The sequence below is a fragment of the Malaclemys terrapin genome, chromosome 2 (genome assembly GCF_027887155.1).
Source record: "Malaclemys terrapin pileata isolate rMalTer1 chromosome 2, rMalTer1.hap1, whole genome shotgun sequence".
Lineage (NCBI taxonomy): Eukaryota > Metazoa > Chordata > Testudines > Emydidae > Malaclemys > Malaclemys terrapin.
The window spans coordinates 22,504,035-22,519,664 of record NC_071506.1 but is presented as its reverse complement, the minus strand read 5'-3'; the positions used below and the strand labels follow the sequence as shown (position 1 = coordinate 22,519,664).

The 15,630-nt window shown below is 43.9% G+C and overlaps 1 protein-coding gene across 3 annotated transcripts in view; it reads left to right on the top strand.

The window, feature by feature from the left end:
• Positions 1 to 13,833, top strand: part of ZHX2 (zinc fingers and homeoboxes 2) — a 121,421-nt gene extending 107,588 nt beyond the window's left edge. For all 3 annotated transcript variants that reach the window (XM_054019215.1, XM_054019216.1, XM_054019217.1), the window contains 2 exons: positions 4,635 to 7,332; positions 12,667 to 13,833. In XM_054019215.1, the coding sequence (XP_053875190.1) occupies positions 4,818 to 7,328 (2,511 nt within the window). In that variant the 5' untranslated portion in view covers positions 4,635 to 4,817 and the 3' untranslated portion in view covers positions 7,329 to 7,332; positions 12,667 to 13,833. The remainder of the gene's footprint in view (positions 1 to 4,634; positions 7,333 to 12,666) is intronic.
• The last annotated feature ends 1,797 nt before the right edge of the window (positions 13,834 to 15,630 follow it).

Here is a 15,630-nt window from a genome sequence, read left to right as displayed (position 1 = left end):
ATATGGTTCTTTTAGAGAAAATAAAACAAAAATAAAATAAAACAAAACATGTTCTTAAGGAGGCACTGTTGCCTAGTGGATAGAGCACTAGACTTTGGAATTGGGAGAGCTGGGTTCCACTCCTGTCTTTGCCACTGGCGTGTTCAGGGACCTTGAGAAAGTCACTTCATCTTTCTGTGCCTCAGTTTTGCCATCTGTAAAATGGGGATAATGTAGGGATAATGCACTTTGAGCTCTGTGGCTGAAGAACTAGGTGGTATTATTAGTTCAAAGTGGTGAAGCGAAAAGTGAAAAAGGGAGATGACTAAAAACCAAAGTGGTCTCTTTCTCTTTCTCTTTTTTTTAAATCTTTATTTTAGAACAAGAATAGTGGAAGCCTAGAAATAATTATAAAAAGTTTCTGCAGTTGTATTTCATTGTGTGATGTCCGGATTTTGCCATAGTATGGAAACTGAAACATATAAGAGGAATTATTTCAGGGAAATTTTATGGCCTGTTATGCAACAGATCAGACTAGATCAAATTGGTCCCTTCTGGCTTTATAATCTATTAATAAACTGACTGTGATCACTGCAGTATAAAAATGAGTTTCTTCTATGAGCAAATTTGAATTTGTTCTTTTTGATGGAATAATCTGTCACATATGAAGGGAGGATGAGGATAGATGGCCTTGCGTCCCCAATCACTTTTCTATCAATCTCCCAGCATCACCAGTGGTAGCAAAAGATTTCACCACTGCAGCGTCTAACCCAGCTCTGAGCAGATTTAGGCACAATGGTGGTGAAAATGGATGAGCCCTTTTTACTTCCACAAAACAACTGTTGCTACCAATGATGCTCAATGGAGACAGGGGCCTGCAGTAAAAATGGTATGTGACCATGTAATTAAAGTCTGTATCATAATGCAACCTGAATTCGGCCCCCTTGTGTGAACTCTTCAAATAAAAAGAGAACTCTTATCTGAGTCAATCCAGATGTGTACAGTACCCCAATGTATCGCATCAGACTCTGCAAGGCTTAGGGATATGGACAGCATTATCCTTTCTGATGTACGATATTCGTGCTCTCAGGTCAGAGGAGCATGGAACATAATAGCCCTGGTTCAACAAAGCATTTCAGCATATGCTTAACCTGAAGCACGTGAAACAGTCCCATCCCTATTAATTGAAGCACCTAAAGATGTGCTTAATTCCCATTGAACCCCAATGGGACTTAAACATGTGCGTAACATTAAGCACATCCGTCAGTGCTTTGCTGAACTGGGGCCAATATGCATTAGCATACTTCCCCAGCATGCCAAAGCATCATCTCTGTTAGTATGTAGAACAGAGCTGTCCATACTAATAGAAGATGATGAGAGGAAGCTGACTGTGACCAAGACAGCATGGATCTATGCTGAGACATCTATTATGTAACAAACAGCATCTTCAGCTGTATTCTCCTCCACACTTCTGCTGTATCATTTTAACAATTCACATTTAGTGAGAGCCTTTTGTGCCCAGGTGCTCCACACTGTGAAATATAGGGAATTGCTTCACCCACCACTGAAATGCAGGCCCTTTTTGGGCTGGAATGCCTTAGCTGTTTAATAGTGCACAGTAACCCTGGACAGGAGAACACTGTATCCAGTTAAAACTGCTATGGAATGTTATATCATTATTTAATTTAGATTCCTCCAATGTCTTTGCTAGGCTCTGGACTCCTCCCAGCATTTAAAAACAGGCAATTAGAAAATTTAAAATATTTCCATACAGCACCTTGATCCATAAATTCTCCAATTAGTAGTCCCCCTACAAAAATAAAGGCCCTCTACCTACTCATTCCATAAGTCCCCTTCCATATACAGCTCCTCCATCTAGGAACCCTGGCTGCCTCTTAGTAAAGATTAGTTCTGCAGCATGCACAGAAGTTTACAAAATCCAGGCTCTGACAGATCAATGAAGGAAGCAAATTGGAGTTAAGGACCCATCAAAGAAAACATTCTGTCAGTAGGAGGCTTCAGTTCAAGTGCTTGTCTTTGCTGATCACTGGAAAGGGGTCATTCAACTGGGTCCCAAACCATTCAGTGTTTTATAGCTTGAAACCAGCACCTTGAGCTCCACCCAGAACTTTACATGGAAGCAGTTCTCTGGTGTTATGTGGCTCTGCCTGATGCACCACACACCAAATGGGCAGTCACATTCTGCACTAGCTTGAACTCTTGAGTTGTCCCAAAGTGAACCAACCCCAGGTTTGATTGTGAATTAGAGAAATGCATCTGCACCTGAGAGAGATGCACTTTCAGGACTTGAGCCATTGGAAATGTGAACAGCATTTACAAGATTTTTAAAGCCTATTTCTGAAGTAGCATCACCTGAGTTTGAACCAGAGTGTTAAATCCATTGGTATTGAAGCCAATGGATGCAGTTATTTTGGGTTTATACCTGTGTAATCAAGAATTTTGATCTTTTTTGAGTTTGACCTGGTTTCCAGCAGTGCTAAGCATCCATAGCTCCATCTAACTTCAACAGGAACATCAGGTTTTCAGCACCTCTGAAAAATCTGCCATTATTACCTAGAAACTGATATTTTCAGAAGGTCTCTATGTCCCTTTAACTCTTCCATTTACTTACAAGTGAAATTTACACTGACATCAATATGTTGTTTTAGGTTGTTGTGACACTTAAATTCCATCCCCTTTATCGGCACAGAGAGTTCATAATACAGCTTGTGTCATTTTGTTCTTGTTTGCTATTCTACTGATTGGTGTTGATGTCATGTTCTTTAAAAAATAAAACATTAATTTTAAAAAAATCCATGCAGAACATCAGGCCTTCAAATTCCTAGAATATGTGAATCCAATTCCTGAAATAGTTAAATAGAGCTAAGAAAATCCTTCAAAAAAATCAATATATAACTTATAGTTTGATCATAACACCAGCAGGAACAAAGTACAGTAAGGGTGGGTGGATGTGTGTGTGAGAGAGAGCGAAATGGGCCTTCTAGAAATTTCCCTCTGTCATTTCTATCGATTTTTAGTGAAAAGTGTTCTTTAAGGAAACTTTATTTATATAGCTGTAACTTGTAGCATCTTCACAAAGAGCTGCTGCAGCAATTTGCTGTCTATTTTAACCTATTCTAAATCAAGATGTAGCGTTTTGAAATTGAGTGGCTGTGTATAATAAATATTTGCTTTGCCCTAACTCTCCTTCTTTCCATTCTGCATGTACCAACACAAGTGAGACCACCATATATCTTTGTTTAGAAATCACCCTGGATTAGTAACCACACTCATTCAGTAGCCATGTATTTACTATGCAAACCACCATGGGAAGTAATTAAGTTTTATATAAAACACACTCAGTTTTAAAATTGTAGACTTAAAAATAATGGTAATAGAAGCTTTAGCTTCTAAAGAAAGATCCATATATAAATACTGTGTATCTTCTCCCTTGTCCAACTAAATTTGTTGGCTCTGTAATGAGTCTTAAACATTATGTCTGATCATCTTGACTTCTGTTCCAGTGCCATTTTCTACCTTTAATGAATTTTTCATTCTGAGATGCTCATTTCTTTTGTTGGCCTGATCCTGCCCTGGAATTAATTGGGAAAAGAATATTAGATGTTCTCATGCCTTGTAACACATGAAGCAAACCAGTGTTTTTTCACATCCATCTGTCTAGTACAAGGGTGGGCAAACTTTTTGGCCTGAGGGCCGCATCGGGTTTCCGAAATTGTATGGAGGGCTGGTTAGCGGAGGCTGTGCCTCCCCAAACAGCCAGGTGTGGCCCAGCCCCACCCCCTATCCAACCCGTCCTGCTTCTGATACCCTGACGGCCCCCTGGGATTCCTGTCCCATCCAACACCCTGCCCCCCCCCCCCCGTTCCCTGTCTCCTGACAGCCCCTGGAACCCCCACCCTTGACTGCCCCCTACCACCCCATCCAACCCCTGCTCTCATTCCTGACTGCCCCCATCCAACCACCCCTTCTCCCTGTCCCCGATCGCCCCCGAAACCCCTGCCCCTGACTGCCCCCCCGCCGCCCCATCTAACCCCCTCTCCTTCCTGACTGCCCCCTGGGGACCCCTGCCCCCATTCAACTCCCCATTCCCTGCCCTCTGATCACTGACCCCCTAGCCACACCACCGCTCCCTGACCACCACCCCAAACTCCCCTGCCCTCTATCCAACCCCCCTTGCTCCCTGCCCCCTTACCACGCTGCCTGAAGCGCTGGTGACTGGTGGCGCTACAGCTGGGCCGACTGGCTGGAGTCAGCCACGCCACCGTGCAGCACAGAGCACCGGGTCAGACCGGGCTCTGCAGCTGTGCTGCCCAAGGAGCTTGCAGCCCCGCTGCCCAGAGCATTGTGCCAGCGGCGGAGCGAGCTGAGGCTGCAGCAGGGGAGGGTCCAGGGGCTAGCCTCCCAGGCCAGGAGCTCAGGGGCCGGGCAGGAGTGTCCCGCGGGCCGGATGTGGCCCACGGGCCATCGTTTGCCCACCTCTGGTCTAGTGTAAGGAAAAGAGGGTGCTCAGCATTATCCAGAATTGACTCCTAGAAGCACGTGTTTTGGGGGCTGACTTTTTTTTTTGAAATGCATTATAAATAAGAATCTAATTGTGTGTGTGTGTGTGTGTATGTGTGTGTTTTGTTTTGCAGGTGTAATGCAGCCCAGTATGTTTGGGGGTTGGAGCTGACGATCACAGATGGCACTTAAACTCTTTTGGAAACATACCAGCCCATAATATTCAAGGAAAATCAGAGCCATTAAAGAGGGCTTCTTGGGGTTTGTTCCCCCAAAAGAGTCACCGTCTGAAACAGTTGCACACCATAGTAGGTGCTATGGCTAGCAAAAGAAAGTCAACAACTCCATGTATGCTGCGAACACCTGAACTAATGGAGCAAGCTGTTCCTGAGGATGGAGAAGCCTTAAAAGAAAGAGGTGCTGGCACTCCCCAGCAGGATTCTAAAGATGGCTGGGCTGCTGATACAGAAAGCTCTGTAAAAGAATGTGAAGTGGTGGATGGGAAAGCCCCAGTTGAGAATCAATCCAAGAAACCCCAAGGTGGTTATGAATGTAAATACTGTCCTTTTTCAACACAAAACCTAAATGAATTTACGGAGCATGTTGATACACAGCACCCAAACGTAATCCTCAACCCTCTCTATGTGTGTGCTGAATGTAACTTTACAACCAAAAAATATGATTCCTTATCTGATCACAACACAAAATATCACCTGGGAGAGAATAATTTTAAGCTGAAGTTAATCAAACGCAATAATCAGACTGTGTTAGAGCAGTCCATTGAGACAACGAATAATGTTGTCACTGTCACAAACAGTGGATTAGAAAATGCAGAGTATGATGAAGCCCTTCATGGTGAGATCAATGTAAGTAAAACCCCAATCATGAAACAGGGAAAGCCTAAAGTGGAGACCAAGAAGGGTCCCAAAAAGACAGAAGAGGGAGGTATGGAAAACCACGTGGATGGGACCCTCCCCCATGTCATTACAGAAACCACTGAATCTATTGCTTGTATCAATGGATCTGACCTTCTTCATGATGTATTGGCTCATGTTATGCCCTCTGTACAGCTGCCACCAAATATCAACCTTGTCCCCAAGGTCCCAGTCCCTCTGAACAGTACCAAATACAACTGTGCACTGGACACTAATGCAACCATGATCAACTCATTTAATAAATTTCCTTACCCAACACAAGCAGAGCTGTCATGGTTGACAGCAGCATCAAAACACCCAGAGGAGCAAATCCGAATCTGGTTTGCTACTCAGCGTTTGAAGCATGGAATCAGTTGGTCTCCAGAAGAGGTAGAAGAGGCAAGAAAGAAGATGTTTAATGGAACCATCCAGTCAGTACCCCAAACCATCACTGTCCTGCCAGCTCATCTGACATCTGCAAAAATGCCACAGCCAATTATCCAAACAGCTTTGCCTTGCCAGATACTCGGCCAGACTGGCCTGGTTTTGACTCAAGTATCAAATGGATCAACAGTTTCTTGCTCACCGATTACACTTGCTGTTGCTGCTAATCACGGACAGAAACGGACAATACAGACCTTGTCGGGTGCCCCAGAAGTCAAGCGTCCACATGTAGTTCATGTGCCTGAGATCTCACCCAAGCTGAATGCTGCGCCATTGACACCAACAAATGACCGAAAAAAGACCAAGGAACAGATAGCAGAACTAAAGGCTAGTTTTATCACAAGCCAATTTCCTGACGATGCAGAAGTCTACAGGCTAATAGAAGTAACCGGTCTCTCCAGAAGCGAGATCAAGAAGTGGTTCAGTGATCACAGATACAGAAGTCAAAGGGGCATTGTTCACATCACTAGTGAATCTATAGCAAAAGATCAGTTAGCCATTGCAGCTGCCCGGCACGGGCGTACATACCACACATACGCAGATTTCACACCCCAGAGGTTCAAAGAGAAAACACAAGAGCAGCTTAGGATTCTCGAAGAAAGTTTTCTTAGAAGCTCTTTTCCAACCCAAGGAGAATTGGACAGGCTTAGGGTGGAAACCAAGCTGAGTAGAAGAGAGGTTGATTCCTGGTTCTCTGAGAGGAGAAAGCTAAGGGATAGCATGGAACAAGCTGTCTTGGACTCTATGGGATCCAACAAAAAAAATAAGGATCAGGGACTCCATAATGGTACAATAAGCCAGACTGAGCTGCTGAATAGCTCCCAGCTACCCAGTTCTTTGTCCGGATCCGAATCCTCCACAGCATTTAACAAAAAAAACCAAGAGCAGATTCACTTGCTGAAGAGCACATTTGCAAGAACCCAGTGGCCATCACCCCAGGAGTATGACCAGTTAGCAGCTCAAACTGGGCTCACTAGAACTGAAATAGTCCGCTGGTTCAAAGAGAATAGATCCTCCCTAAGAACTGGGACATTAAAATGGATTGACCGATACCAGCAACAGTATCTTGTGGAGGGTCATAATGAGCAAAACCAGAAAAAGGGATTAAAACAAAATGAGAGTCCAAAGAACAGTAACCAGGTGTCTCGGCAGCATTACCAGGAGCACAAAAAGCTGAACGAAGAGAACGTGGGCAAACTAGTCATGAGATCAACAGAAGACGATGATCCACCAAAAGACTCTTTATTAGGGAATCAAACTGAGGACAGATTGGAATGCAACAGCCAAGACGGCCACGGTAGTGAGGAAAATGAGGACGCTGGAGATGTGAACTGGGTGGAGGTGACAGTAGGGGATGATGATGCTGTCTCGGACTGTACAGACAGCTGGAGTCAAACTGCACCTGAAGGCCAAGCTGAGTTAGCAGATTTTGATTCTGAAAGTGTATCTGGAGACAATTCCCATATTTAGACAGGTAACACTACCACTGCCCTGTTAGTCTGACCTAGCCTCAGTCCTGACAAGTGTCAATAGCCCCTTTTTAATTTAAATCCTAGGAGTGCTTTCCTGATGCATGCTGTGTGTCTACTGGATTCCTGAGCACAAGGGAGGCTGTCCTGTCTTCTGTAGATTAACTAAATGTTTAATATGGGAGGGATTGGGAACATTTTCTTTGTTTGTTGTGTTTTTGGTGTTTGTCATGTACTGGATAAGAGAGGATGCTCGGAATAACTCATTAAGCTGAAACACTGTCCCTTTAATTGACCTCACATAACCTCTTTAGAGCCTGATATACAGCATGCTGATGAAGCCATACAAAGAAAAAGTAGGTAACCATAGTTACAAATGTCCATGTTGCTCACATAATGATGATCTCCAGTGAATAGAGGCCATGACTATTTTTGCAACAGGTCAGCATGGATCTTGGCTCAGCAGCAGTCTGCCCTGATCAGAGAAGAGGTCGAGATGATGCCTAGGCCCAGTTCAAAAACATTCTTTTGTTACTTGCAACAGCACGTAACAAAATGTTGAGCCAAGTGGGAACAGAAATGGCTTGTGCAAATGAGCTCTCTTCCTCCTGCAGATGAGGGGACCTTTCTAATGTTAAACACGCAGGGATATGGGGCACTGTATTCTAGAAGCCCAGGAATTACTCCAGTCCGAGGCTTGTATGTGGGTTAGCAGCTTTTCTTCACAAGAGCCTCACTGTAAAAGTGAACTGCAGGGGCTTTGCTAAGAAGATTTCTAACTCTAAGATCTCTCAAAGTGTAAAAGGGAGTGTGGTTTGAAGACTTGGAACCAGTTTCTAATCTCAGTTATACAAATGTAAATCTGGAATAACTCCATTGACTTCGTTGGACTTCAGTGACTTCTTGAGTTCATTGAAGTTACTCCAGATTTACCCTAGTGTAACTGAGATCAGAATCTGTTAATGGAGAGTCCCTTAAACTATCCTCTCCTTAGTCCATTAGATAAATAAAGTAGCATGTATGTGTTAGAAATTTATTGTTAAATAATACCTGTTTTGAAATTAACAATTTTCCATTGACCTACAATAAATGCAAAACACGTGCAATTTCTAGCAAACCCAGAAAATTCAAAGCTGTGACTGACACTTAACACTGTCTATACTAGAAAATTGTACTGTTCAGTTGAATGAACCACTGTAAGCGACCCATCCTGGCTTAGTGCAAAATCTTCAGCATGTCTACATGAAGCATATTTCCAAAAGTCCCCAGCACATCACCCCTTGGTGATAATCTGAAGATATAACAGTCATCCATTTTAAGAAAAATACAGATTTTTTAAACTATCATTTTGTAAAATTAAATGGCACCAGTATGGGCAAAAAATATGTGTAACTAAAAAGGTCAGCGAGATTGCATGCAATGCACCATATTAAAAAAAAATCGTGCATTAAATTTCCAGAAGCTGCAGTAGCTTAAAGCAAGAAAATGATCCTGAGAACAGGAGATGATGCATATTGCATAGAGTGGTCACTGACAGGGCTACAGGTGCATTGTGGGACTGTGCTGGAATAACTAATTGCAACAGTGCAGATGCAGTTATCTGTACTTTTAGTCCACGCTACCACTGCAGCAATATAGGATTCATTGATGCTTAGACTTGTTCTGAAAAAGAGTATTTGCAGTGGTGCTGGTAACACTGGTACACCATTGCAACAACTTTTGCATGCAGAGATATTCTTACTGTGATGTGTTCAGAGACTTTTTTAAAATATAAAACATATTTTAACATTTGTTAAATTTCAACTAGTTTGTCTTTTTGACAAGGAATTTTCATATAAAGGCTAGTAAAATAAAAGTACATTTTAAGGAAGAGTGATTCTATCATATACAGGTTTGGGTTAATAGGACTTTCACCTATTAGATTATTCAAGTAATGAAGACTTTACCCTCTGTTAATATATTCATTTCTTAGCACATTGGCCCTAGTGTTGGATAAAAGCCTGAAGCCTTTATCTATTTCGTTTTCCTTCATACAAATCTATCACTTAAGTACTCAAAATGTGAGCCCATGCCCTCTAGTGGCAGAATGTGAGGTTCTTCTGACATGCTTGGCACTATTTACTGGTATGTTTGCCTAAAAGTAGTGCGCTGCTTGTACTCTTCTGGCTCTGGCAACCCCTGAAATATCACTGCAAGCTCCTGGAGGCACACACAGAGACACAGTGGAATATTCACCTCATCTGCCAAAAACATTATGAATGATTTCAAATTGGGAGGAAAAGAAAATAATTGTTCATTTTTTCCTCGAGACAGATGGTTCTAATTTTCTTCATTTTTTTTAAATCTTTGACCCCTCTTCATAGCAGGTTTTGTACAACTTATTGTATTAAAAATTAAACCTAAATTTTGATCCTAACCCACCTAATGCTGGACCAGATTCTTTTCTCAGTTTAAAGCAGTATAAGTAACTCAATTAAAGTCACTGGAAGTACCCTGGATTTTCCCTACTCAAAATATGCCTCTCCAACAGCCCACAACAGCACTATACATCAGTTTAAGACAGAAAGTGATGATTAATACTGTACCTTGTGAAAGCGGAGGAGGATTCTTGCTAAGCAGAATATTATTATCCAAACTGGAATTTGACTAAAGGATTGACGGTGAGGGGAATTAATAATAATTCCCTGTACCCTTAAAGAGCTTACAGTTTAAGGGCTAAGAATTCACTCCTGCCAGGTGCTGAGTGCCTCCTGCACGGTGCACTGAAGACAATGATTTTGAAGGTGCTCTGCCCCAAATGAGACCCTAAATCCTACTCACAATGATGTCAATGGGCCTGATTCTGATATGATTTGCACCACTTTTATATTGGTGTATTCCATTTACCACAGTGGAATTATTCCCCGTTTACAATTTGTGCCAGTCAGACAAGCGGAATTTGGTCCTAAATACAACACAAATATGGGCAGGCATGAGAGTGGGAACAGATAATGCCAGCAAGGTTAGTAATTACTGCTGGTTTTCTTCACATCACTGTCTCCCACTGGGGCGGTCCCAAGACCAGTTTCTCTCTGAAGCAGGGCTTTTTACTTTCAAAGACCACCAGTACAAAGATGGGGGGGTTTCCCTTTTCTGACAGTTTCATGAGCTTCCTGTTTAGAGCTGTTACCATCGCCTATGACAGGGATTGGCAACCTTTGGCACACAGCTCGCCAGGGTAAGCACCCTGGCGGGCCGGACCGGTTTGTTTACCTGCCGCGTCTGCAGGTTCGGCCAATCGCGGCTCCCACTGGCATTCCAGGCCAATGGGGGCGGCGGGAAGCGGCGGCCAGCACATCCCTTGGCCTGTGCCGCTTCCAGCAGCTCCCATTGGCCTGGAGCGGCGAACCGCGGCCAGTGGGAGCCGCGATCGGCTGAACCTGCGGACACAGCAGGTAAACAAACCGGCCCAGCCTGCCAGGGTGCTTACCCTGGTGAGCCATGTGCCAAAGGTTGCCGATCCCTGGCCTATGAGAATCTTATTCCTCAGCTGTTGAAACATGTACATGTGCCTTTTTGTTCTCAGCAGTCCATATCTCCACCACAGTCTTCTCCACTATCTCACTGCAGGGGTGGGGCAGGGTGTTCCTTCCTTGCAAGTGAGTCAGGCACAGAGTGGAGCTTCGCAGAGATTTACCAAAGGCAACCCGGGAAGTGCTTACAAAGAAGTTTCCGACTCATTGTTTGCCAAATGTACACATCACTTTGTGCATTCAGCCCCTGTACTGCACGGTGCCTGCTGGTGCCCTCAACTTCCTATGTGACTCAACCTGTCACATAGCCTGGCCCGGCCCTAGATGGGTGGTTGGTTTGGTAAAAGGATAGTTGCAATATTGGGGTTTCCCTCCCTTTTCATTCAAGTTCTCAATTCTTTAGGGATTTAGGGCTCTATCCTAAAAGGCATCTGCCACTGGTACCATTGATGTCATTGCGGGTTGGAATAAGGACTGCAGGGGTGGACCCCAAGTGCTTGATCCTGTTCCCAATAAAGTCAGTACAAGTTTTGCCACTGACCTCAGCAGGAGCTGCATGAACCCAAAATGGTCTAGAATGGCCTGTGGGTTTGATCCTGAGATGCTGAGCACTTACAACTCCCACTGAACTCAATGGGGCTTTTGGGGCTCAGTTCCTCTCAGGAGCAAGGTGTAAATCCCTAAATAGATGAAATAACTCAGCCTGATACAACAATTGCAAATTCCAGTTGATTTCAATGGGAGTTTTGCTGAGCAAAGACAACAGGGCCTGGGAATTTTTTTACCGCCTGTGTGTGTGCACCATTTCATACTAACAGACCGGTTTGCCCTGCATCCTGAATGATGAATGGTGCTCTGAGAAAATAAGACTAATTGGCAATATTAACAAAAGGTCTGGAATGAATGACTCACACAACGTTTTTAAACATGCTTTCGCACAATGGTGTTTGATGGGTTTTGAAAACTATACAGGATCTGCCTATCTGTCACTACTGGACTCCACTTCAGAGTAAACTGATATTCGCACTTTCACTCAGACTCAACACTTCACTAATTTTCATATTTCAAAACAAATCTCTACTGTAATAACCTCATTGTAAATTGGTCCAGTACATCCCCATCTGAAATGACACGAGAACTCGGGGGTGTCTTTTAGTTGGTTGAGAGGTTTGTTAAATCCCTGCTTCAAGAAGGGAGGGATAGCTCAGTGGTTTGAGCATTGGCCTGCTAAACCCGGGGTTGTGAGTTGAATCCTTGAGGGGGCCACTTAGAGATCTGGGGCAAAATCAGTACTTGATCCTGCTAGTGAAGGCAGGGGGCTGGACTCAATGACCTTTCAGGGTCCCTTCCAATTCTAGGAGATAGGTATAGCTCCATATTAAAGAAGAGTCCTTTATTCATGAGGCATTGGGGCCAATAAACCACAGGAAAGCTAGCAACTATGTGATATAGAGGGGCCTGATTCTTCATTACTTTGCACCTTGTGTAATCATTGACGTCTGTTCAGAACAATAGCATATTATACCCACTTCTCAGAAGTGTCAGTGACTACACAAGGACAAGGCAGTGAAGAATCAGACCCTCATAAATCATTACAGATTCAGTGAAGAATGAGGCCTATTTTATGTTAGCATTAGAAATCTGTATGAGGAAGTATTAATTAAATGCTCTGTAAATTGTAAAACTCTGGCACACTTGGGAAGGCTCAAGGTATGGTTAATGTAAAATATAATAGCACTATAAATGTGAAGAGGAACATTGACAGTGTGAATGTGTGCTCATCATTTATTTAAAAAATAAAACATTTCTCATTTTTGATTTTTGTAGGGATGCCAATCAGTTGTGCTGTCGTGATAATCAAGGGGGAAAACTCTCTCTGAAAACAGGATAACCATCTATTTTCCTACTTGGGACAAGATAACCAATGAGTTGCAACTCTGAGTCGAACCATGCTTGCAGAGGCACAGTGAGAAATATCGTGGAGCATTGATACGGAATTGTTCATAGTGCCAAAGTCCTACTACCGCATTAAAGAAGAAAGGATCCTTGTACATAGGTTTCTCCCTAGCTTCCCTTCCTCTCACCCTCTTCCTCTACTGGAACTGATTTGTACAAAGTGGGAATTTTGTTACCTTTTTAATTGGTGCAAGTTACTTTTTCGGATCATCCCGTTGCAAGGTTTGAGGGTTTTTTGTTTTTAGAATTAGTAACCACTATATCTGCTTCAGTTTTAAAATATTAAAATTTTGGAATCTTTTCAATGTGGTGCATCAGTAGCTGATCCTGGATTTTCACCCCAATGATGGTTTACATTTCAGCCCGCCGAATGCATCAAGAGGTTTGTGGTGTTGTTGCTTGTTCAGCTTTCTTTAAAAAACAAACAAACAAAAAAACTACCTGCTGTTGGCTAAATTATTTAACTCTGCACATTTCTGTGCAATGGAGGGGCAAATCTCCTTTCCAACTGCTGTATCTCGCCCTTGCCCAACCATCAAATACCAGCTAGAGCCACAGACCTCTGAAGACCTTAATAGCATGCCTCTGTCTTATTTGAGCACCTTTTTTTCTCTTTTTTACATGCATTACAACCCCAAAAAGGAGTGACAATGGGGAAATGAAGATTCTTCATAAATGAACTTGTTCATATTTCTTTAGTCGGTACAAAGATGGACTATATTTTTTGTCTGCCCTTCAGCTTTAGATGTTGTAGTGCACAACATACATTTCCTTTAACCCTTGCCACTAAATTGTTAGATCAGTTCTAGATCCCGGAGTGCACTTTTTTCAAATAACCCTAACCTTTTTATTTTAGAGTGAGCCAGCACGCATGAGAGATATCTGGTTAAAATGTTGCAATCTGACTAGCTGTCTTTTGGAGACTTACCCATATTTCAGTACACTGCACAAATATAATTCTAGGGAATTTGAATAAAATCAACTTTTCTAACTTGTTGCTCATTTGTTGTAACTCAATAAAACAAAGACTGAACATTTTTTGTAACCTTTTCTTCCTCTTTTTTTTTTTTTATTTAAAATCTCTGCGCTGTGGATGGGAGCTAAATATCTTATTGGTCGTGACTAGTCATCGCTAAGTGTGGCTTTTCCTAGCCACCTGGATAGCACTGGAGTGGCTGAGGTTTAAAATAGAGCCACTTCAAACTAGCTTTCTTATAACAAGGTTGTTTAGTTCACTGTTGAAAGGGATAGATGGTTTGGGAATTAACTTCCATTGTCCCTCTGTTTACTTAAGGCTAGTTTGTGCAATCCTTACTCTCCTTTTGGTGAGCACTTGCTCACATGAGTAATCCCATTGAGCTGAATGGGTCTAATTGCATGTGTAAATTCACTAATGTGAGAGTAAAAATTCCAGTCCAGTCTTTATATAGCATCTTTGCTTAGAGCCTGCTCCCCTTGCAGTCAATGGGAAAATTTAAATTTACTCCAATGGGGATTTATGGGCCCATAGATACTACAGCAGTGGAATGCTAGCAGGGCCAGTGCAAGGAAGTCTCGCGCCCTAGGTGAAACTTCCACCTTGTGTCGCCCGTCCCCCCCCCAGCCCTGTGGCAGCACCCTGCGGCAGCTCCCCACCCCCCCCTGCCCTGAGGTGCTCTCCCCCCACCAGCTCCCCCCCCCCGGGGAACTGTGTGGCAGCTCCCCACCCCAGCTCACCTCTGTTCCACCTCCTCCCAGGCTTGCGGCACCAAACAGCTGATTGGCGCCGCAAGCCTGGGAGGTGGGAGAAGTGGAGCGGCGACGGCGTGCTCGGGGAGGGGGCGTAGCAGAGGTCAGCTGGGGTGGGGAGCCCTGCGGCAGCTCCCTCCCTGCCCTGAGGCACCCCCGCGGCAGCTCCCCACCCCCCCCAGCCCAGGGAGCCATGTGGCACCTCCCCACCCCAGCTCACCTCTGCTCTGCTTCCTCCCGGAGCATGCCGCCCCCGCTCTAATTCTCCTCCCAGGCTTGCAGTGCCAAACAGCTGATTGGCGCTGCAAGCCTGGGAGGCGAGAGAAGTGGAGCGGCGACCGCATGCTCGGGGAGGAACACTGTAAAAAAAAATTGGGGGCACCGCTTTTTGGTGTCCCCAAATCTTGGCGCCCTAAGCAGCCGCCTAGTTCGCCTTAATGGTAGCACCAGCCCTGAATGCTAGAGATGAATTTCAGAGAGCTCTCTTTTACAGGTTAGAAATTATAACCAAAATTAGTTGCCACTGCTTACGGCTTTGTTTATTTGAGGGGATGATTGATACTTTTAATTGCCATTTTGCACTGCTTGATAATAACTACTTGGGAGCTTAAAATTGATATTTGATTTCTTCTGTTGTATTTGCAGACAAGATTTTCTGGCTCAGTCCTCCTTTCTTTTAACCAGCCATGTTCCCATTGATTTCAGTAGGAATTTTAGGGGCATTTTAGGGAATTTAAGGACCATCTTTTTGTTTGTATCACACCTAGCACATTGGGGTTGGGATCCAGCTCCACACTGGAGCTCCTACATACTATACTCCTGGGGAAATTCTGTGCTACTGCGCAATGCAGAATTTTGCAGAAATTAATGTTGTGCACACAGAATTTCCTTTCCCCCACAGAAATGGTCAGCAGTGCTGCTAGCCACAACTAGGGGCCACTGGACTCTGCAGAACCCATCTTGCGGCTCGTGGGAGAGAGAGGGAGCTAGAGGGTCCCTGGCAGCTGCAGTTCCCAGCATGCCCTGAGGGAAGGAGAGGGCCACGTGCAGGAAACTCTGCAAGCCTGAGACCAAGCATCAGGCTGTTTCTCCCTCTGGATCCCTGGG